Below are 22568 nucleotides of genomic sequence, written 5' to 3'. Positions count from 1 at the left end.
TGATGATGATGGTGATGGTGGTGATGGTGATGATGGTGATGATGGTGGTGGTAATGATCATGGTAATGCAGATGATGGTGATGATGATGGTGATGATGGTGGTGGTGATGATGATGGTGATCGTGATGAGGATGATGGTGATAATTGTGATGGTGCTGATGGTGGTGGTATTGCTGGTGATGTAGCTTTGTTGAGTGCTTATCCTGTGCCAGGAACTCTGCTAAGTATTTTACATGCATTTTTTCCACTCAATCTCCCCAACAATCCAATGAGAGCTGTGCTATTATTATCTCCATTTAACGAAAAGAAAATGAGACATCAGGAGTTAGGGAACTTGCCCCAGGCCTCAGAAATACTAGGTTTTGAAGAGGCCTCTTACCTCAAGCCTGCCTGCCTCCAGAACTCCAGCTCACAACCATTAGGTTCTGCTGCAAGGAATTTTGAAGAGAAAATGCTTTAACTCGGGTGCATTCGTCACGTTGCCAATGGCCAGCATCCACCCACCCTGTCACCAGGTCCTGTGCCTGGCACTTCTGCACATCCCCTCAGTTAATCCTCAAAACCATTGCCCATGGAGGTAGTTATTATTCTCCCCACTAGACATGACACTGTCAGAGAAATTAAGAAACATGTCCCTAACACCCAGCTATCAGGCAGCAGAGTCAAGAAAGGAGCTGGCAGCTCTAACTCCAAAGCTGGCATCCTTCCCACCATGTCCATGTTGACAACAGCAATAGGACCCCCAGCAGTGAGCTCTGTCCTCCAACACCTTATCTCACCTCTCCCAACAGGCTCAAGAGGAAGGTACTGTAATTTTCCCTATTTACAGATGAGGAAACTGAGGTTCTTGCCACTCAGGAAATGCCTCAGGAAATAGCATAGCAGCTAAGGAACTACTATGTCCTCTGCCACAGACATGGGACATGGCATCACAGAGCACATGAAGGGATGGTAAGCTGTCCCTGGAGTTTACCTTCTGGGTTTGGCTTTTGAGATATTCTGAACATCTTCTCCCAGTCCCATCACCTATCAACTCCTGGAAGTGGGGTGAAATGCTTCTCATTATCCCCATGCTATCATCCCCATTGTCACTTAGCAAGCATTTGCTAAGTGTGGACATGGCAAGGGGATCATTGTGGAAGTTGTTGGCGCCCCCCCAGACCCTCACACCTCACACCCAATGTCTTCTTCAAGCCTCACAATAACCCTACAAGGTAGGTTCTATCATTTCATTCCATTGAGAGAGAGGAACCTTGGGAAATAATATATTACGCCCATGCAAAGGCAAGGAAAACCAATGATTATCCCCTTTCTGGGGCTGGTGCATCCACTGCTCAACTCCTGCGAGTTGTGAATGTGCTGCTAACACCTCAGAGCTGCCCCTCCTCTAGGGAAGTGCCCTCAGCCCAAAGCGAGCTGCTCTTTCCACAAAGACATGCAGTCCCTACCCAACCCTTAGAGCCAAGCACTGACAAGGAGGAGCACCAGAGGGCAAGCCTCTCCGCTCTGCTGAGACTAACTGTGTTGTAATTCTTGTTCCAGGGACCCCACAGGGTCAAGCTGAGGTCTGGCCTCCTCCTTCTCAGCTCTTTCCTTTGCCTCCTCTTGCCTCCCTCCCTCCCTCACTCCCTGAGAGCACCTCCTCAATAAACCCTGTCCATCCAACCCCAGTCTCAGGCTCTGCTTCCAGGGGCGAGGGAAGATGGCTGTGTGAGCCATGCCCCTTGCCCTCAGGGATCTTGCAGGACAGCTGGGAGACAGGCCACAGGCAAACAACAGCATCATCCACAACACAGGAGGCACAGGTGGAGAGGACAGAGGTTGAGAAGATGGAAGACATCACTGAAGTTGGGAAGATGGAGAAAGGTTTCATAGGAGAAGGGGGCTTTATGGGTGACGGACCAGTAGGACCGGGTAGGAGACAAGCTTTCAAGGCAGGGAGAAAGGTCCGAGATGGGTAGGAACCTTTGTCCCCATCCCTCCCATTTCCTCTCATCCAGGGTCTGTGACCAGGGAAACCATCCCAGGGCAGTGGAGGTGGGGGATCTGTTCAGATGATTATAATAATGAGTCTAGCATCTGAGAGCATCAGCTCTTCCCTAGAGGGCCATGCTGGCTGACTCTGAGGCCAGGAGGGAGTCACTCCACTGTCAAGCTTCTCTTGAGAGGCCGGGGCTTGCTCCACCTGAAAAGACCACCTCCATTCAAAGGGACAGAGTGCTCCACATACCTGCCGGACCGTGGGCCTAGGGGCTTGTTCACAAGGATTCAGTGATGTAGTAGGCAGCTCCTAGAGCCCCCAGAGCCACAGCCACAGTTCCGAGGGCTTGGAGGACACGTGTTACGATGACTGGAGGGTTTTCTCGAAGGTTTTCTGTAGAACAAAGCAAAAGTGAGGGTGGTGGGAAGCTGGGCTTCGGTGCCTCTCTGCAAGCAGGAGAAAGTGGAAATTAAGTGGCCCTCTCAGGATTGCAGGAATACCCATCTTCCCCTTCTCCAAACTCCTTTTAAGAGAACATTTAATTCTTCCCTCCCTTCCAAAAAGTCCCTGCCGAAAGACCCCTGAAGATCGGAGGGTGAGCTGGCCTGGGATGCCAGCTGCCCTGAACACTCAGAGGGGGACCAGGTTAGGAAGGTGGTCAAGTCTGCTGTGAGCCAGGCCTTGTGCTAAACACCTCACACCCAGTGTCTTCTTCAAGCCTCACAACAACCCTATGAGGTAGATTCTATCACTTGACTCCATTGAGAGAAAGGAACCTTGGGAAATAATATATTACACCCACAAAAAGGCAAGGAAAACAGATGATGAAGGCAATAATTGTGAGGAGGGCATTCAAAAAATGCAATACCCATTTTGATAAAAATCCTACAAAAATAAGGATTCTTGTTTAATGTGAATGTGGATTGAAAGCCAAAAGCCAACATTACACTCTGTTGAGAAAAGCATGCGGGTGCTAAAATTGGAACAGCATTAAAACTGTATGTCTTGTCCTGACCAGACATGGTCCCTGTCCCTCCCTGCTCACTTTCCTGATTCTGAGCCGTGTGTTTGCCTTTTCCTGCACCTAGATTGCTCCAGCTTTTCATCTTAAGCCAGAGAGGGCTTCAAGATCCTTTTGGACTCGGCTCACATGCTGCTGACAAGAACCTTTCAGAGGTTCCTGTTGGAGCCTGTTCCTGTTGGAACCTTTCAGAGGTTCCTGTTGGAGCCTCTCCCAGAGGACACACGGCTCTTTGCATCTTGCATCTCGGTTTCTAAATGCACGGGTCTTAGCTCTCCATGCAGACTGCAACAATTTTAGGGGTAAAGTTCCCCGTTCTGGTTTCCCTCACAGTACCCCATGTCTTCTGCATAGTAAGTTTCGCTCAATAACACTTGCTGGTTTTAAAACGATAAGAACCCATGGCACAATTTGGCCATGGATGGATGGAAGTACTAAGCGTATGGGCGGGGTGTGGCTAACGGTGGCAGGCAGACCTTTCCTTGACGGGGCTTACTGGGTGGTGGAGTATTTCTGGCTCCAAGCATGTTTCCCCACACGCCCCAGTATCTATTTGCTTCTCTCCATATGTAGGAGAGATGGAGTTTTTCAGCTCCAGAAAGGAGAGGGGATTGGGTAGGGAAGAGGATGGGGAGTGGAACAGGACGAGGATGGGGGTTGGGGGGGCTCAGCTCCTGGGGTGGGGGTATGAAGTTGCCAAGTGGAGGGGCCTCTATTATTGAGATCTGTGAGGCTCTCAGGTGGGGCAGATGGCAACCCCTCTCCCAGCCCATGCATGTAACCTAGCAGTCTGTTCCCGGCAGGGATAGGGTCTTCCTATGAGGGCAGTGGGCAGCCATGACACTGCTCCTGGTGGCTTTGTGGGAAAAGGAAGGAAGGACAGATACTATGGGTGATGTCATGGGGGCTGCCACCAACAGACCAGCCTGGGGGCACATGTCCCCTATGGGGACCCTCAGAAAGAGCCCAGCACACTCTGAAGGGGGCTGAGGTCTTGCTATTGTGTGGAGGAGGCATATGAGTTACAGGTAGTTTTTTATCATTAAATTCTAGGCGACATTCATAGGCAGATCAGGAACCTAAGGCCCCAGCCTACGACACAGGCCACTGAGGGGCCACGGAGGTGCACGGCCAAACAGCGTTTAAACACAAAGCCCCTGAGCGACTCAGAATCTATGAAGGGCTGAGAGGGAGAGTGTTCTGAGGAGGGGAGGGCATCTCTGGAGAAAATAAAAAGGAAGCCACTGAGGAGGCAAATCCCAGTGAAGAAGAAAACTGGCACCTCTCTGTACGGGTGGAGTGGGTACCCCAGGGGGTGGGGCTGGTCAGAAAGGGCCCTGCCTGTCAACGTCCAGGAAGTGGCCAAAGGAAAGAGAAAAAGGCTTTCCTTCGGCCTGGGATTCCCAAGAGGAAATGACACATGATTGCTAATAAGGTCTGGGGGCAGAGCCTGGCCCTGGAACTGTGTGCCCTGAGGTTCTAGCCCCTCACGCTTGGAACCTGTAGAAGGTGAGCAGGTTGGGGAGTCCTCTCCCTGGCGCCATCTGCCAGTCCCGAGGCAGAAGGACATCGAAGATGCGGCTATGGCACAGCCCCAGACGACGCCAGCAAGCAGAGCTGCAGGGGCAAGTGGCACAGGAGCAGGAATGCGGGCCGGCGGGAGTCAGAGGCCCTGTGGGGACAGAAGGAAAGAGGTGAGGGAGGTACCTGCCCTGGGAGATAGGGGCAGGGGAGCCTGGAACACAGTCTGAGAAGGCCCCCCAAAACAGCAGCAGCTGCAGGATTACCAGGGCCAACCCTGGATTTTTTCCAAGGCATCATTGAGGATTTGGGAATGAACTACCCAAGGAAGGCAGTTCTCCCACAAAATGTTCTCTAACCAAACAGAAGCGAAGACTGACTGCGTGGGAAAATGGCTGTTTTATACTGGTGCTACCTGGGAGTAGCAACAACAATGATGATGATGATGGAGGTGGTGCTGATGGTATCATGGCTTACGCCTTCAGGATGCTTTGCACTTAGCGTGCCCATCTCATTTAATTTCACAGTAATCCTGTAAAGGGGATACTGTTGCTCTTGTTTTACAAATAAGGAAACTGAGGCTCAGATAATTTAAGGGCTATGCCCTTCTGGGGAGTAGATTGCAGAAGTTGGCTTTCTCCACTCAGGCTGTCTCACGTTTAATTCAGTGAAAATGGAATTTCAGGTGACTGCCCACCCCAGGAGAGGCTGCACTGAGATTCCTGGAATTGGAGCTGGCACGTTCCATTGATCTAGAGCATACTGATCCATCCGGAAGACAACCACAGCTCCAGTTTCCAGTCCCGATCTTATCTTCTGTTTCTGTCCTCCTCTGGTATGGATCCCAGCAGAATGTAGATGATGCCCTCTGTGGTTGGGCAAGATAATTTCTGGCTGGATTATTCCCTCCTGTTTCCTATCTGTAACCCTGTGGCTTCTGACAGAGCTACAGATTCTTCTGACCCTAAGCTGCGTGAAACCGAGAGTGAACCTGGCAGACTCGGTACACTTTCTGCTTAGACTTGCCCATGACACATACTTTCCCGGAATGAGGAGAGGGGATTCTAAAGGCAAGACGTCTCTTTTTTTAGTTACAGAAAAGTTTTTAAATTGAGACATCATTCCCAGGCAATAAAATTCACCCTTTTAGAGCACTCAGTGGTTTTTAGTATATTCACAAAGTTTTATGGCCATCACCACTAATTTCAGAACATCTTCATTTTCCCCAAAAAGAAACCTCATCTCCATGAGCAGTTACCCCCCATTCTCCCAGTTCCCCCAGTTCCTGGCAATACATTTGCTTATTCTGAACATTTCATGTAAATAGAATCATTCAATGTGTGGGTTTTTGGGAGACTGGATTCTTTCACTTAGCCAAATGTCTATAAGGTTCATCCATGTTTCCCATGTATCAGGACGTCATCTCTTTTTATTGTCAAATAGTATTTCACCATATTCATTGTACTGTGGTATTTCATACCACGTTTTGTTTATCCATTCATCAGCTGATGGACATTTGGGTTGTTCCCACTTTTTGGCCATTACAAATGCTGCTGCTTTGAGCATTTGTGTACAAGTTTTGGTGTGCTTCTCATATGCTTAATAATATGCTTCGAATTCTCTTGGATATATACCAAGAAGTGGAATTGCTGGGTCATAAGGTAACTTCATGTTCCTCTGAGGAACCACCAGACTGTTTCCACAGCAGCTGCACCATTTTACATTCCCACCTACAGTGTATGAGGATTCCAGCTTCTCTACATCCTCACCAACACCTGTTATTGTCCATCCTTCTGATTATACCCATCCTAGTGGAAGACTGGCATTTTCTTGAGCTACAATATTTCTGCACACAAAAAGGCTTGGATTTTAGAAAATGGCATGCTTTACTCACAGGTCCTTATCCTGCATCTCCAACATTCCTTCCTACTGCAGAGAATTCCTTTGGAAGAAGTATAGGGTGTCCGCTGTAACCACTGGCGAGCCACCACTGTTTCTTGCTTTCTTGCTTTGCCTCTTCAATGGGCCAAATTCCTCTCAGAGTGTGAGTCACATGTGATCACTAAAAGACTCGGGAATGGAAAGTTTTGCTTTCTACTAGTTCTGAAGACCATAACCCGGAAATGTTTCTCTCAGTGGCTGATGATCACAGTCTTTACAACATATAGTATGGTGCTCAAAATCATTATCATATGTCAAGAAGGGATTGATTCCTGGCCATGGAAGGATCGCTGGCGTGGCATGCCTTGCATTTAGCACTCTCATCTCCATCTCTTCTTTCTTTTATGCTCACACAATCCTGGGGGGTAAACTGTGGCCCAGGGAGTGTGGCCTGTTCAAGGCTGTGGAGCCATGGGCGCTGGCTCACGGCAGATCCAGGAGCTGCTCGGACAAAGATGTTCCTCCTCTTGTGGAGACTCCTAGGCCTCTTGGAATAGAAAGGTCAGTGCTGTGGTTCTGGAGTCAGAATAGAGTGGGTTTCCCTTCTCAGGGCTACCAGCCTCTGCTCAGGAGCAACTTGTTTGACTCCTATGAGCCTCAGTTTCCCCATCTATAAAATAGAGATGGTATGGAAGAACTTTTATAGGATTGTCACATGTGAAAATTAAGACACCTGAGCTGAATGCTAGGTACACAGTAAATGCTTAGTGATAATGTTAGTTTGCTATCACCATTATTGTTAGCAGTATAAACCAGCCCACCTCCTGAACTCCACTTGAATTCCCTCTACACAATCCAGTGCTTATTCAGACACTCTTTGGCTCCCAAGAAGATGGGGAACCACTTTTCCTGACAGCCGTTCCATTTTCAGACAGAGCTAATTGTTGGGAAGTTTTTTATGTTGAGCCAAAGTCTGTCTGTCACTAATGTCTTCCATGGGTAAGGTTGTTAATTTAGCAAACAAAAATATAGGATGCCCACGCAATATTTGGGACATACATACTAAAAATATTATTTGTTGTTTGCTAAAATTAAAATTTAACTAAGAGTCTTGTATTTTGTCTGGCTATCCTATCCCTGGGCCTGTATGTGTCTGTTTTCACACTGCTGATAAAGACATATCTGAGACTGGGCAATTTACAAAGGAAAGAGGTTTGTTGGACTTAGAGTTCCATGTGATTGGCAGCAGACAAGAGAAGAGAGTTTGTGCAGGGAAACTCCCTTTTTAAAAACCATTAGATCTCATGAGACTTATTCACTATCACGAGAACACCACGGAAAAGACTTGCCCCCGTGATTCAATCACTTCCCACTGGGTCCTTCCCACAACACTGGGAATTCAAGATGAGATTTGGGTGGGGACACAGCTAAACCATATCAGGCCCTTAGACCTCTCAGGACAATAAGGAACAAGTCTATTCACATCTTCCACCTGACAGAGAGACATCCTCCAATTCCTTCAATCGGCTATCATACACTAAATGGCCTCCCTGATCCCTCTCATCCTCCATCAACCTGGACTATCTTCCTTGGACTAGTTTGTCAGGCATCTTTTACAGCCCAAAATGATAGCTTGATGAGGACAGAATAAAGCGGTATCATCACCCCCCTTATTCTAAACCATATGCTTCTATTAATGCATCCTTGGTTTTTATTTTTTAGCAGTTGCATGGCACTGCTGATTCCTAGTGAGCAAGTATTACTACGGAACCAAGTTAAATGTTTATATGTATGTGTGGCTGTCTTCGATGAGACTCAGGATGATGAGAAATAACAAAACCCAGGAATCCTGGTCTCTTGGGTAGAAACAAAAACAAAAACCTTCACACTCCACAACACAGCTCCAGGATACACTTTAACCATGCATCACTATCCTACAAAAACCAGCCTCTGGGATGACCCGGAACTCCATCAGCAGGAAGGCTGGAACTGCTGAAGCTAGAAGACAGCCCACCTGCTTTCCTGGATTGAGGGGCTGCCTTCATGTTAGCATCTGGAGATAACAGGCAGCGAGAGGAGCGGCGGATTTTGGGTGCTGGAAGGGCTTGGGATGCTGGCTGCTGGGAGGTGGTTTCAAGGCTGGACTGCTGTGGCGTGGATTCAGGGCTAGGCTGCTGTGGCGTGGATTCAGGGCTAGGCCGCTGTGGCGTGGATTCAGGGCTAGGCCGCTGTGGCGTGGATTCAGGACTAGGCTGCTGTGGTGTGGATTCAGGACTAGGCTGCTGAGAGGTGGAATTGGAGCTAGCATGCTGGGAGGTGGAGTCTCGGTGGCGTTTGGCCTCTGACCTTTTCTTCTTGACCTTCTTCATGGTGGATCCTCCCAACCTAAGCGTGGACCTACATGGAGCTGTGTAATCTCCTGGCTCCCTCCTGGAGGGGCCGTTTGCCCTCTGCCCTAGAGGCCTGGCTCTGGCCTCCAACTAGACCCAGGCCCTACAGAGAACAGTGACCCACACCTCCTGTGAGGTCATAAAAGCCAGGGTGGCTCCTATGGCAGGGCTGCAGGGACAGTCTTCTCCACAGACACCAGCCTGGTGTTCTCCCTTATCCCAGGCTGCCAGGCTAGGCAGGGGGCAGCAGCTGCCCTGGTCCTCACAGACCTGGTGATGCCTGGCCACGGGGCCCATGACAGCCAGATCCTCATGCTTCTGCGACCAGAGCGCCGCCTTCAGGCACCTCTCTGCTGGCGTGTTCCTGGGTCCATGTGAGCCACCTGTTTTGCTCTAAGATACCATGGATGTGACGCTCAGCTCTGTCACTGGCTTCCACATACCCCCTACTCCTACACCTCAAATATCCATGCTCCCCATGCATTCATCTTCATGCCAGCTTCCTGAAGATTTGCAGCTTCCTCGAAGGTTTTACCTCCCATGGCCTAGAGCCTGCTACCATCTCAGAGTAGCTTCCCACTTCCCGCAAAGCCTGCCCTCCCCCACTGTGGGAGGGGAGTTTGGGGGTTGACCTGACTTTTATAAGAACCTTTGCATTTGGCAAACAATTTTCCTTGAGAACATAACAGCTGTTCAGAAAACTAACATTTGTCTCAAACGACAATGGCAACCACAGACCATCTCCCAAACCCCAACTGTTTGGGTTAAGCAGGTGACTGAATCTTTCTCTAAATTAATTAATGTGTTCATTAAATGTGATTTTTATTTTAGGATGGAAGAAGGAAAAGTATTTTTAAAAGACAATCTAAAGCTTACACTGTGACTGCAACATAAAATGTGTTCACCTCAGGAGACACTTTCATCGCGAGTGCATCTCAGGGTGGGTGAGTGTGGGACCGGCAAGTGCAGGAGCTCCTGCCCCAGGGAAGGTTTAGAGCAAACCCAGGCAGGTAAAAAGGGCTTCGGGCCACATGAAGTCAAACCTCAACCTGGTTTAAATCAGTGTTTTTCAACCTCAGCCCTGTTGACATTTTTGGGCTGAGTAATTCTTTGTTGTGGGGGATCATCCTGTGTATTGTAGGAAGTTGACCAGATCCCTGGTCTTTATCCAGTCTTGACTCCCTCCTACCCCAGGACCACCCAAAATGTCTCCAGATACTGCTAAATGTCCCCTAGAGATGGGGTGGGGGTGTGTGTGTCAACATTGCCGCTGGTTGTGCCACGTTGGTTTAAATGAATCAGATAGGAGCAGACACATATAGGTGGAACTTCCTGGTAGCAATGAAAGAAATAGTCCATTTTACCAGAAGAAGCCAAACGGCACAATGGGTCTCTGTCTTCCAGAAGAAAGACGGAGGAAGCACAGAGGGCAGGCCTAGGGAGGAGTAGGGAATTTCCCTGTGGCAGCAGCAAAAATGTGTGTGAATTCTTTAGTAAGAGTGGTCCCAAGAAGCAGAGAGAGGGCGCCTGTGGAAAGAGGTTGTCCCAGAAGAATGAAGAGGAATGGTGCCGCAATAGCTCTTTGCTAGAACGTCTTCCCTGCACCCGCTCCCTTCTTCTTCTTCTTCTTCTTTTGTTTTTGTTTTCAGACAGAGTCTCACTCTGTCTCCAGGAGTGTAGTGGCCCAATTTTGGCTCACTGCAACCTCCACATCCCGGGTTCAACTGATTCTCCTGCCTCAGCCTCCTGAGTAGCTTACCGGCATGTTCCAGCCTCCTGAGTAGACTACAGACATGCGCCACCATGCCTGGCTAATTTTTATCATTTTAGTAGAGACAGGGTTTTGCTCTGTTGGTCAGGCTGGTCTCGAACTCCTGACTTCAACTGATCTGCCTGCCTTGGCCTCCCTGTGTTGGGATTACAGACATGAGCCACTGTGCCTGGCCCCACTGCCTTCTGCTTGAGCACCTGTTCCTAGTCAGGAAACCTGACTCTTCCATAATACAGTCACAGCCCACTGCCCAAGGCTTATCAGCCACCACTACTACCTGGGTCCAGCTCTAGCCAACTGTGAACACCAGAGGTCTCATGAACAGGCTGAACATTCCTGCATTTTCAGAAGCCCTTCTCCTCTATCACCCCTCTCCACACATCTACCAAAACACTTTCTGGTCAAGCCCTATCTCAAGTGGATCCATCTCTTCATAAAGCCTTTCTAAGCTGGGCATGGTGGCTCCTGCCTGTAATCCCAGCACTTTGAGAGGCTGAGACAGGATCACCTGAGGTCAGGAGTTTGAGACTGGCCTGGCCAACATGGAGAAATCCTGTCTCTTCTAAAAATACCAAAACATTAGCCGGGCATGGTGGCACATGCCTGTGGACCCAGCTACTCAGGAGGCTAAGGCAGGAGGATTGTTTGAACCCGGGAGGTGGAGGTTGCAGTGAGTGGAGATCATGCCACTGCACTCCAGCCTGGGCAACAGAGCGAGACTCCATCTAAAAAAAACAAAACAAAAAAAACCCTATCTTGAGATCTCCAACTGGAAGCCATCCTTCCCTCGCTGCTGAGCTCCAGGGCACCTCTTTGTATGAGACTGGTCATACTCCCAACGGCATTAGAATTATTTCTGTCTTTGTCTTCCTTCTCATTCCCCAACTCCAGATGGTGGAAACCTCAGAAGGCCACAGTCTAGAGTAGGGGCTCAATGCAAGCTGCGGGAACTGAATGAAGGTGAAGGTAGGAGGACAGAGAAAGCAGGAAGCTGCGACAGCAGGAAGCTGGATGGGGGCAGGTGGGCATGGGTGGTGGGAGATCAGGCACCTCCAAGGCTTCATCACCAAGGGGTTGCTTTCAAAAATGGACTGGGACTTCTCTGACCTCAGCTGCGGATCACCGTTGGGCAAGGGAGTTTCCTAACCAGGCGTGCCAGTCATGCGAAAATGCAGACTAGGTAGGGGAAGGGAATTGGAAATTAGATAGTCAGAATAAGGTCTTCAGGGGGTGAACATTTCCTCCCAGAAGATCTCTGATGGTTCTGGTGTCCTGGGCACCCAGAATAAGTGTGTCACTATTTGTCGTGAAGCTGACTTCTCTGAGCTGGGTGGCACCCTGGACATCAACCGGCCCTTCACCTTCACGTCACACAGGAGGGACACTGGTCCATAGACAGGATGCCTGCTCTGGTCACCAGCTGGAAGGTGGCAGACCTTGGGTACCTGAGCTTTGGACTCTGCCACACAGAGCACTTCCTCAGTCCCTCCTGCTGCCCCTGGCAGGGTGGAGCTGGCAGGTGGGTACGGGACTTGGAGCTCCCTCAAGAGCTCACAGCCCAGGGACCTTAGACTGACAAATTAATCCCATGGGCCACAGGCCTGGGCTCAGTAACAGGAAAGGTCTCAAGGGTTGCGAAGGAGAATCCTGAAGTCAACCAGCTAGTCTAGTGGAGTTCCACCTGAGAGGGTTGCCATGAGGATCCAGGTGAAAAGTCCTTAGAACAGCGCCTGACTCACAAGAGGCAAGCTTTTAGTGTTATTATTCTTCCCTGGAGAAGATTAAGAAGCAAGCAAGGGAGAGGAGGATGTGGAGAGGAGGGAGTGAGGGCCCCATTTCTCCAAAATCCCACATCAATACCTTACAAAAGCGTGACCCCAAGTCATGGGAACCGATGCCCCAAGTTGTAGGTGGGGCCAGTGAGTGGGGGTCGTAACCCTCCGAATTCGAACACATCTGACGCTGAGATTGCCCCAGTGAGCACAGCGGGAGGAACTCTAGTTCCTCTCCACCCAAAACAGTACCCAAAACTCCTAGAGGCGCCAGGAGAGAGGCCGTGATTCCGGGGCTTTGTCGTCTACCCCGTGGGGCGGCAGAGTCGGGGTCCAGGGCTGCCTGTTTGAGCGTTCTCCGCCCCGGGGCTACCCCCTCCCCGCGCCGACCCCTCACCATCGGTCTGCGTCTCCCGATCCACCAGGGAGACCCTGTGCGCTTGGCTGCCGGCTCGCTGGATGTCCAGGGTGCCCTCGGGGCGGCCGGGGCAGAACACGGCAGTGTGCACCTCGACGGCGGGGCTGTACGGCGCGAGGACTCGGCTGAGCAGGGCCTCCATGCGCCGGCGCGCCTCGGCCTCCTCCTCCTGCCGCGGCTGAACCACCATCCCCACCAGCGCGGCGGGCGGGCGTCGGTCCTGGGAGCGCAGCTGTTGCAGGAGCAGCTGCAGCCGAGGCAGCTGCGTGAGGAGCGCCGGCGCGCGGCACAGAACCAGGAGCAGCTGCGCGCCCGGTTCGTGTGGGTGCTGCGGCGCCCGGCGCCCAGACGCTGTGTCCTCCGCCGCGGAGGCAGGGGTCCCAGGAGGGGCCCCAGGCGCCTCGCGCGGGTCCTCGGCCTTGGGCCCGGAGCACCGCGGCTTCTTGTTGAAGCGCTTGGACTTCGTGGCCGGGCACTCGTCGCGGTTCATTGAGCTGTCGCCCGAGCGCTTGGGCCGCCGCGCGGTGCAGTTGCTGGCGCTGGTGTGGCCGCTCCTGGCTGGGGCGGACGAGGGCCCGGGGAGCTGATCCGCCGCGGCGTCCCCCGGAAAGCTCTGCAGGCTCGGGCCGTCCTCATCCTGCTTCCAGAGCTCGCTGATCAGTAGCACCTGGCCGTGGCCCTCGACAGACTGGGCCGGAGCCTGTGGCTGCATCTCCGCCTTCCTCTCCTGCGGGTCCCTGCAGGGCTGGGCCCCAGGCCGCTGCTCCATGTCTGGTCCGGCTCCCTCGCCCCTCTGGGCTCGGGCCTCCGTTGGGAGGGAAAAGCTGCCCTTCTCCGGGGCATGTCACAATACCCCTGAGCCCTACCTTTTCCTGTCGTGGCCAAACACCTCCGCCCCGCTATTCCTTGGAAATCTAATATATAGGAAGTTGCTGCTGGACACTGGTATAATGCTGGCTGTGTTCAGTTTCTCCATTTTCTACTTCTGTGGTTTCAAAAGGTGCATCCTTTTATACCATGGATAAATCTTCATCCCCAAGGCTCTAAGTAAGGCGAATTTTTATGCACCCGGGCATTTAAAAAGCAGTGGACCAGAGATCTCATTGCACCTGCAACTCTTGAGAATCAGCGAAGAAGAGTGGCGGCCTGGGTGGCTGGGCCCCGGCTCGTCCAGTTGGCTCTCTGGGTGATTTGGGCGCCGGAGTCTTGCGCTATTACAATAGAAACGCGTGCTGTTGCAGGAGATGATTTTTGGGTCCCCTTAGTTCCAGGCTTCTGTGGGTCCCAGCGGCCTGTCAAAACGCCAGGAAAGGTCCTCAGGAAAACAAGACAAAAAGCAGAGAACTCCTTTGCTGCCCAGCACATGGGGTGAGCAGAGTGGCATGAGGAGGCAGCACAGAGGGACCCAGGTCACAGGGTCACAGACTGGAAACCCAACCGTGGGAAAGTTGTTCCCTTTTGTTATTTTTTCTTAAAATGAGCTTTACCAAGTTATGCTAAATTATTTTTCAAAATATAAACATTAAAGACTGAAAAGCAGGGTGTCAAACAGAAAACTCTGAGCTAGAATCCCGCTAAAAACTCCAGGATCCTCGGGCGCGGTGGCTCAGGCCTGTAAGTCTAGCACTTTGGAAGGCGGAGGGGAGGATTGCTTGAGGCCAGGAGTTCAAGACGCGTCTAAGCACATAGTGAGACCCCCGTTTCTACTAAAAATACAAAAATTACTCGGGCATGGTGGTGCGCCTGTAGTCCTAGCTATTCCGGAGGAGGAGGCAGGAGAATCGCTTGAACTCGGGAGACAGAGGTTGCAGTGAGCCAAGATCACAGCCACTGCACTACAGCCTGGGTGACAGAGTGAGACTCTGTCTCAAAAACAAAACAGAACTAAACAAATCTGTTGGAGTGCAGTGGCACGATCTTGGCGCACTGTGAGCTCCACCTCCCAGGTTCAAGTGATCCTCCTGCCTCAGCCTCCCAAGTAACTGGGACTACAGATATCTGCCACTCCAGCCTGCTGTGGCAGACTTGGTCTAAAAAAAAAAAAAAAAGAAAAAGAAAAAGAAAGATGGATACTAGACTTTCATTCAAGATAAATCAGACCTGCCAACTTCACCATACAGGAATTGGCCTTTCCACAGGTATACCCTAGTGTGGGAGTCTCAAGATTGAGATTACTAGGTTTCACTCGCGTCCGTGTGAAGAGACCACCAAACAGGCTTTGTGTGAGCAATAACGCTTTTTAATCACCTGGGTGCAGGCGGGCTGAGTCCGAAAGGAGAGTCAGCCAAGGGAGATAGGGGTGGGGTGGTTTTATAAGATTTGGGTAGGTAGTGGAAAATTACAGTCAAAGGGGGTTGTTCTCTGGCGGGCAGGGGTGGGGGTCACAAGGTGCTCAGTGGGTGAGCTTTTGAGCCAGGATGAGCCAGGAAAAGGAATTTCACAAGGTAATGTCACCAGTTAAGTCAGGAACAGGCCATGTTCACTTCTTTTGTGATTCTTCAGTTACTTTGGGGCATCTGGATGTATACGTGCAGGTCACAGGGGATATGATGACTTAGCTTGGGCTCAGAGGCCTGATACTAGGGGAGGTGGGAGGCCCTACCTGGGACCGGGGCTTGCTCTTTGCTTTCTATAAACCAGCTTTTATCAAAATGTCCTAAACTGGGGAGTACCAGGAAGGAATAGAGGTTCCAGACTCCCAAAACATAGATTTGAGCTACTCTGTCCCTCCTGACTGGGGAAAAGGAGCCCCAGTGTGCGTCTTGTTCATTGTCAGTTCAACCTGCAGTTGTTCAGTCACTGAAGAACCATTGTACTAACTGTCCGACACCTTGGACTACCCTTAATCAGCCCCTGGCACACTGAAGCCACAGAACGGGGAGAGGAGCAGGGAGAGGTGGTGGGGCGACAAGTCTCAGTGGGATATCAGGGAAGGGATGATCCAGGTGGTGGGGCTACCAGCCTCAGTGCGACCTCAGGGAGGGGACGATCAGGCTGGAGTTAAGCCATCCCTAGGGTTCCGTGGGTCCAGCCCTTGTAGGGGCTTTTTTGTGTATGGTGGGGTGGGGTGGGGGGAGACACTAAAGGTAACAAGTGGCACTAAAGGCAGAAGCTCTGTCAGCTGGTGTTCAGAATGAATACCAAGACTCCTGGGTGTACACTTGAAATGCCATGATTATATCTAAGTTGATGTAACAAAGAGATCCAGAGATACGTTGGCTTAGGAATATTTATTTCTTCAGATGTCGGTGGTTCTGGGGTGTCAGGGAGACTCTGCCATCCTCAACATGTGGCTTCCTTTTCTTTCTCCGGGGCAGCTGATCCAGGATCTTCCACTTCCCAGCCAGCAGGAGGATGGAAAAGCAGAAGGGGGGGGGGGGGGGGAGACAACCTCCTTTGCAGGGCGTGACTCGGAAGTTGTACACATCATTTCCAGTCACATTCCATGGACCAGAATTAGCCCTGTGACCAACTCTGGCTGCCAGAAAGTCTCTGCTTGGGCGATCAGGCAGGCAGTTATATCTTTGGGAACATGTCTCACCCCCTGGGAACACCTGGGCAGAAACTGAAGGGCATTTAACACATTCTCCTTTGTGTCTAATAAGAATTGTCCCCATCAATCAGAGCTCTCCTGTGTACTGGGTACCTAGGTCATCTTTACACAACCCAGCAATGGAGAGCACACCATTCCCAGACTGCAGATGCAGAAACTGTGGCTCAGAGAGTTAGGCGACTTGTTCAGATTCAGTCATCTGGTAGATGGTAGGTCTGGAATTGAGACCCAGGCCTGGCTGGTCCTGCCAGGACACAGTATCACAGCTTTGACTGGGGGCGTCTTTTTGTTTACATGTAATTTTTATGCTCAATGTCCATTACTTTTGAAATATACAGAAAAGGGAAAGAAGCCGGAATGCTGCCTTGTGTAGGAAGGATAAGTTAGAGGTGTACACTGGGATAAATCTCCCTCCCGCCCTGGCCCTGGCCCTGACGCTGGCCCTGGTCCTGCACCTGCTCCTGCTCATGGTTCTGGTCCTTGGCCTGGGCGGCGATTCCCAGCGCTGCCTGAGCGTCGCCGGCCACCAGGGGGCGCTGCCGGGCTACCGGTCCGGTCGACCTGGGATCACAGCCTCAGGGGACAGGAAATGATCAACAGCATCTCCTCTCCGATCCAGGTGGCCTCAGGGAATCTCCGGGGGACAGGACAGGTGCTGAGCCGGGTGCAAAGGTGGAATTCTATCCCCAAAGCACATCCTGCGCCCCTTTCCTCTGCAAAGTCCCGGCACCGCGTGGCTCCGAATGAGTCCGTGGGGCTGGAACCCAGCGTTCAGCCCCCTGCGCCTCTGTGTGTCCTGGTCCCTTTCCTCCAAGTAGACAGGAGACATCTCATCGGCTCAGTTCACATTCCTCCAGGGCTCAAAGAGAACCCAGTCCCTGTCTTGGGACACCAAGTCAGGGCAGACTCCAGGAGAGAGGAAGGAAGATGATTCCTGCTCTCAGGCAGGGAGGGACTCGCCTCTAGGAAGAGAGAAATGAGGGGTGTACAACGTGAGAGTGGAAATGCTCAGAAATAGTCGATGGCCTGGGCAGCTGAGCTTTCGTCCACGCCCTGGCACAGTGCGTGTTGCACAACAGAGGTGTGCAGGGAATGTTTTTCATTCAATCAACGAACACCTCGAGTGCCTCCGTATGCAGGTCCTGGTAGGCTCTGGGAATGAAGTCCCTGCCCCCTTGAGCGTATATTCTGGTAGGAGAGAAAGAGTAAACAAGGTCGGCCACTACTATAACCTCACATAGTGCTGAACTCTAGAGGAAATTAAAGCAAGATAAGAGCTCCCAATCCAGGGCTTATATTCCTCCCATCGCCACTCCCGGTGCAGCCCGGCAGTGATGCAGGCGGAAGGGGGCAGGGGTGGGGGGGGTGGAGAGGGCAGGGAAGCCACCCCCATCCTCTGGGCACAGCCAACAACCCCCAATTTTATACAGGAGAGGCTCCTTGGGGAAAACGTCATTCCAGGAGCCCTCAAAGTGATGGGATCCACTGACTGGAAAGAGAAAAAGTACAAGAAGGAGGAATTCAAGCCCTTGAGGCCCCTTTGGGTAGAACAGGGCAGGGAAGAGCCTCAGGGTCTCACAGCTTGGAAGCGGGAGGGCAAAGAAGAGGAGATGGAGAACCAGACTCCCCAGAGAATCCCGGAGGGCCTTGAAGGGGCCACGGGCGGGGAAGTGGGAGGATAATTTTATGCATCAATTTGGCTGAATCATGGTACCCAGATATTTGATCAGCCATTATTCTAGATGTTTCTGGGAAAATATGTTTTTTTTTTTTTTTTTTTTTTTTTTGATGGGATCTCATTTTTTCGCCCAAGCTGGAGTGCAGTGGCACATCTCGACTCACTGCAAGCTCCGCCTCCCAGGTTCAGGCCATTCTCCTGTCTCAGCCTCCCCAGCAGCTGGGACTACAGGCGCACGCCGCCACACCTAGCTAATTTTTTGTATTTTTAGTAGAGACAAGGTTTCACCATGTTAGCCAGGATGGTCTCCATCTCCTGATCTCGTGATCCGCCTGCCTCGACCTCCCAAAGTGCTGGGATTACGGGCATGAGCCACTGCGCCCAGCCCTGGGAAAGTATTTTTTGAGAAGAGTAACATCTGAATCAGTGGATGAGTGCTGAGTCAAGCAGATTCCCTCCCAAGGCGGGCGGGTCCTGCTCCCTCTGCTGAAGACCTGAAGACCAAGATTGACCCTCACCCTTCACCTCCCACCTCTTCCCCACCTTGGAAGAGAAAAACATTCCTGAGAGAGGAGATTTGTCAGCAGATGGCTTTGGGACTGGAAGTGTAGCATCCGCTCTTCCTGGATCCCCAGCCTCCGGGCCTACCCTGCAGATGTGGGCTTGCCGGTCTCCACAATCAGTGAGCCGCTTCCTTAAAATCAACCTCTCTCTCTCTCCCTCTCTCTCTCCCTGTCCACATCCCATTGGTTCTGTTTCTCTGGGGAAACCTGACTAATATGGGGACTCTCAGACCCCTGGCTGAGAATGGCAGGCCTGAAGATTCTCTGAGGCATTCAGCATCGAATGAGCACCAGCTGGGCCTGGAGCTGCCTCAGGCGCGGGGCACAGGACTCAGCCCCGGAACCGAGTGTGGGCCCACACGGTGTGGGCCTTTGTCCCTGTCATGGCTTTGGACAGATGTGTGGCCCAGAGGGGACAATGGATCTGGTGGTGAGGTGGGAAAGCTCGCCCCAGTATTCCTCTTGGTGAGCGCAGTCCCTTAAGGGGTCGCCTGAGTTGTGCGACCCACAGGTGTGGACCTTTTGCCTCCTTCCTCCCCTTTCCCCCAGTGACTTTATCCAGCACCTGCCCTGCCCAGCCTTGCACAGGCTACCCTGTGACCCACTCACGGGGAGATAGTGGAGCTGCTTTCTGCCCTCAGGAGCCTTGTTCTCAGGGCAGCTCATCCAAGAGAATAACATATAGTAGATTGCCACACACATGCCTGGTGCTTAGAAAAGCCGCTTATACAATCTCCAACAGACCTACAGCTGAGGGTCCTGACTATTAGAAGGAAAACTATCAAACAGGAAGAACACCTATACCAAAACCCCATCAGTACGTCACCATCATCAAAGACCAGAAGCAGATAAAACCACAAAGATGGGGAAGAAGCAGGGCAGAAAAGCTGGAAATTCAAAAAATAAGAGCGCATCTCCCCCTGCAAAGGAGCGCAGCTCATCGCCAGCAACAGATCAAAGCTGGTCAGAGAATGACTTTGACAAGATGAGAGAAGAAGGCTTCAGTCCATCAAACTTCTCAGAGCTAAAGGAGGAATTACATACCCAGTGCAAAGAAACTAAAAATCTTGAAAAAAGAGTGGAAGAATTGATAGCTAGAATAATTAATGCAGAGAAGGTCATAACGAAGTGACGGAGATGAAAACCATGACATGAGAAACACATGACAAATCCACAAGCTTCAGTAACCGACTCGATCAACTGGAAGAAAGAGTATCAGTGATTGAGGATCAAATGAATGAAATGAAGCGAGAAGAGAAACCAAAAGAAAAAAGAAGAAAAAGAAATGAACAAAGCCTGCAAGAAGTATGGGATTATATAAAAAGACCAAATCTACATCTGATTGGGGTGCCTGAAAGTGAGGGGGAAAATGGAACCAAGTTGGAAAACACTCTGCAGGATATCATCCAGGAGAACTTCCCCAACCTAGTAGGTCAGGCCAACATTCAAATTCAGGAAATACAGAGAACACCACAAAGATACTCCTCGAGAAGAGCAACTCCAAGACACATAATTGCCAGATTCACCAAAGTTGAAATGAAGGAAAAAATCCTAAGGGCAGCCAGAGAGAAAGGTCGGGTTACCCACAAAGGGAAGCCCATCAGACTAACAGCAGACCTCTCGGCAGAAACTCTACAAGCCAGAAGAGAGTGGGGGCCGATATTCAACATTCTTAAAGAAAAGAATTTTAAACCCAGAATTTCATATCCAGCCAAACTAAGTTTCATAAGTGAAGGAGAAATAAAATCCTTTACAGATAAGCAAATGCTTAGAGATTTTGTCACCACCAGGCCTGCCTTACAAGAGGTCCTGAAGGAAGCCCTAAACATGGAAAGGAACAATCGGTACCAGCCATTGCAAAAACATGCCAAAATGTAAGACCATCGAGGCTAGGAAGAAACTGCATCAACTAACGAGCAAAATAACCAGTTAATATCATAATGGCAGGATCAAGTTCACACGTAACAATATTAACCTTAAATGTAAATGGACTAAATGCTCCAATTAAAAGACACAGACTGGCAAACTGGATAAAGAGTCAAGACCCATCAGTCTGCTGTATTCAGGAGACCCATCTCACATGCAGAGACATACATAGGCTCAAAATAAAGGGATGGAGGAAGATCTACCAAGCAAATGGAGAACAAAAAAAAGCAGGGGTTGCAATCCTAGTCTCTGATAAAATAGACTTTAAACCATCAAAGATCAAAAGAGACAAAGAAGGCCATTACATAATGGTAAAGGGATCAATTCAACAGGAAGAGCTAACTATCCTAAATATATATGCACCCAATACAGGAGCACACAAATTCATAAAGCAAGTCCTTAGAGACTTACAAAGAGACTTAGACTCCCATACAATAATAATGGGAGACTTCAACACTCCACTGTCAACATTACACAGATCAACGAGACAGAAAGTTAACAAGGATATCCAGGAATTAAACTCATTTCTGCACCAAGCGGACCTAATAGACATCTATAGAACTCTCCACCCCAAATCAACAGAATATACATTCTTCTCAGCACCACATCGCACTTATTCCAAAATTGACCACATAATTGGAAGTAAAGCACTCCTTAGCAAATGTAAAAGAACAGAAATTATAACAAACTGTCTCTCAGACCACAGTGCAATCAAACTAGAACTCAGGACTAAGAAGCTCAATCAAAACAGCTCAACTACATGGAAACTGAACAACCTGCTCCTGAATGACTACTGGGTACATAATGAAATGAAGGCAGAAATAAAGATGTTCTTTGAAACCAATGAGAACAAAGATACAACATACCAGAATCTCTGGGACACATTTAAAGTAGTGTATAGAGGGAAATGTATAGCACTAAATGCCCACAAGAGAAAGCTGGAAAGATCTAAAATTGACACTCTAACATCACAATTAAAAGAACTAGAGAGGCAAGAGCAAACACATTCAAAACCTAGCAGAAGGCAAGAAATAACTAAGATCAGAGCAGAACTGAAGGAGATAGAGACACAAAAAACCCTCCAAAAAATCAATGAATCCAGGAGTTGGTGTTTTGAAAAAATCAACAAAATTGACAGACCGCTAGCAAGACTAATAAAGAAGAAAAGAGAGAAGAATCAAATAGATGCAATAAAAAATGATAAAGGGGATATCACCACCAACCCCACAGAAACACAAACTACCATCAGAGAATACTATAAACACCTCTACGCAAATAAACTAGAAAATCTAGAAGAAATGGATAATTTCCTGGACACTTACACTCTTCCAAGACTAAACCAGGAAGAAGTTGAATCCCTGAATAGACCAATAGCAGGCTCTGAAATTGAGGCAATAATTAATAGCCTACCAACCAAAAAAAGTCCAGGACCAGATGGATTCACAGCTGAATTCTACCAGAGGTACAAGGAGGAGCTGGTACCATTCCTTCTGAAACTATTCCAATCAATAGAAAAAGAGGGAATCCTCCCTAACTCATTTTATGAGGCCAACATCATCCTGATACCAAAGCCTGGCAGAGACACAACAAAAAAAGAGAATTTTAGACCAATATCCTTGATGAACATCGATGCAAAAATCCTCAATAAAATACTGGCAAACCGGATTCAGCAGCACATCAAAAAGCTTATCCACCATGATCAAGTGGGCTTCATCCCTGGGATGCAAGGCTGGTTCCACATTCGCAAATCAATAAACATAATCCAGCATATAAACAGAACCAAAGACAAAAACCACATGATTATCTCAATAGATGCAGAAAAGGCCTTTGACAAAATTCAACAGCCCTTCATGCTAAAAACGCTCAATAAATTCGGTATTGATGGAACGTACCTCAAAATAATAAGAGCTATTTATGACAAACCCACAGCCAATATCATACTGAATGGGCAAAAACTGGAAGCATTCCCTTTGAAAACTGGCACAAGACAGGGATGCCCTCTCTCACCACTCCTATTCAACATCGTGTTGGAAGTTCTGGCTAGGGCAATCAGGCAAGAGAAAGAAATAAAGGGTATTCAGTTAGGAAAAGAA

General features: G+C 49.8%; 1 protein-coding gene and 1 pseudogene across 8 annotated transcripts in view; one reads left to right on the top strand and one right to left on the bottom strand.

Annotated features, from left to right (window-relative positions):
* The window catches only part of SPATA3 (spermatogenesis associated 3), a 50023-nt gene that overhangs the window by 2182 nt on the left and 25273 nt on the right, over positions 1-22568 (bottom strand). For 3 of the 8 annotated variants that reach the window (XR_002726695.1, XR_002726692.1, XR_002726694.1), the window contains one exon: positions 15092-17270. Coding sequence is in view for 1 of the 8 variants with exons in the window: in XM_023193877.1 (XP_023049645.1) it covers positions 2269-2374; positions 4503-4674; positions 8419-8773 (633 nt within the window). In the remaining 7 variants the exon portion in view is untranslated. Of the gene's footprint in view, positions 1-379; positions 429-2230; positions 2375-4502; positions 4675-8418; positions 8774-15091; positions 17497-22568 lie in introns of those variants that run through there. The other 5 variants (XR_002726693.1, XR_002726697.1, XM_023193877.1 and 2 more) reach the window with 4 other exon arrangements.
* Positions 11620-13342, top strand: LOC111527527 (annotated as a pseudogene).

The sequence above is a fragment of the Piliocolobus tephrosceles genome, chromosome 11, assembly GCF_002776525.5.
Source record: "Piliocolobus tephrosceles isolate RC106 chromosome 11, ASM277652v3, whole genome shotgun sequence".
NCBI lineage: Eukaryota > Metazoa > Chordata > Mammalia > Primates > Cercopithecidae > Piliocolobus > Piliocolobus tephrosceles.
This window is presented reverse-complemented; position numbering and strand designations above follow the sequence as displayed.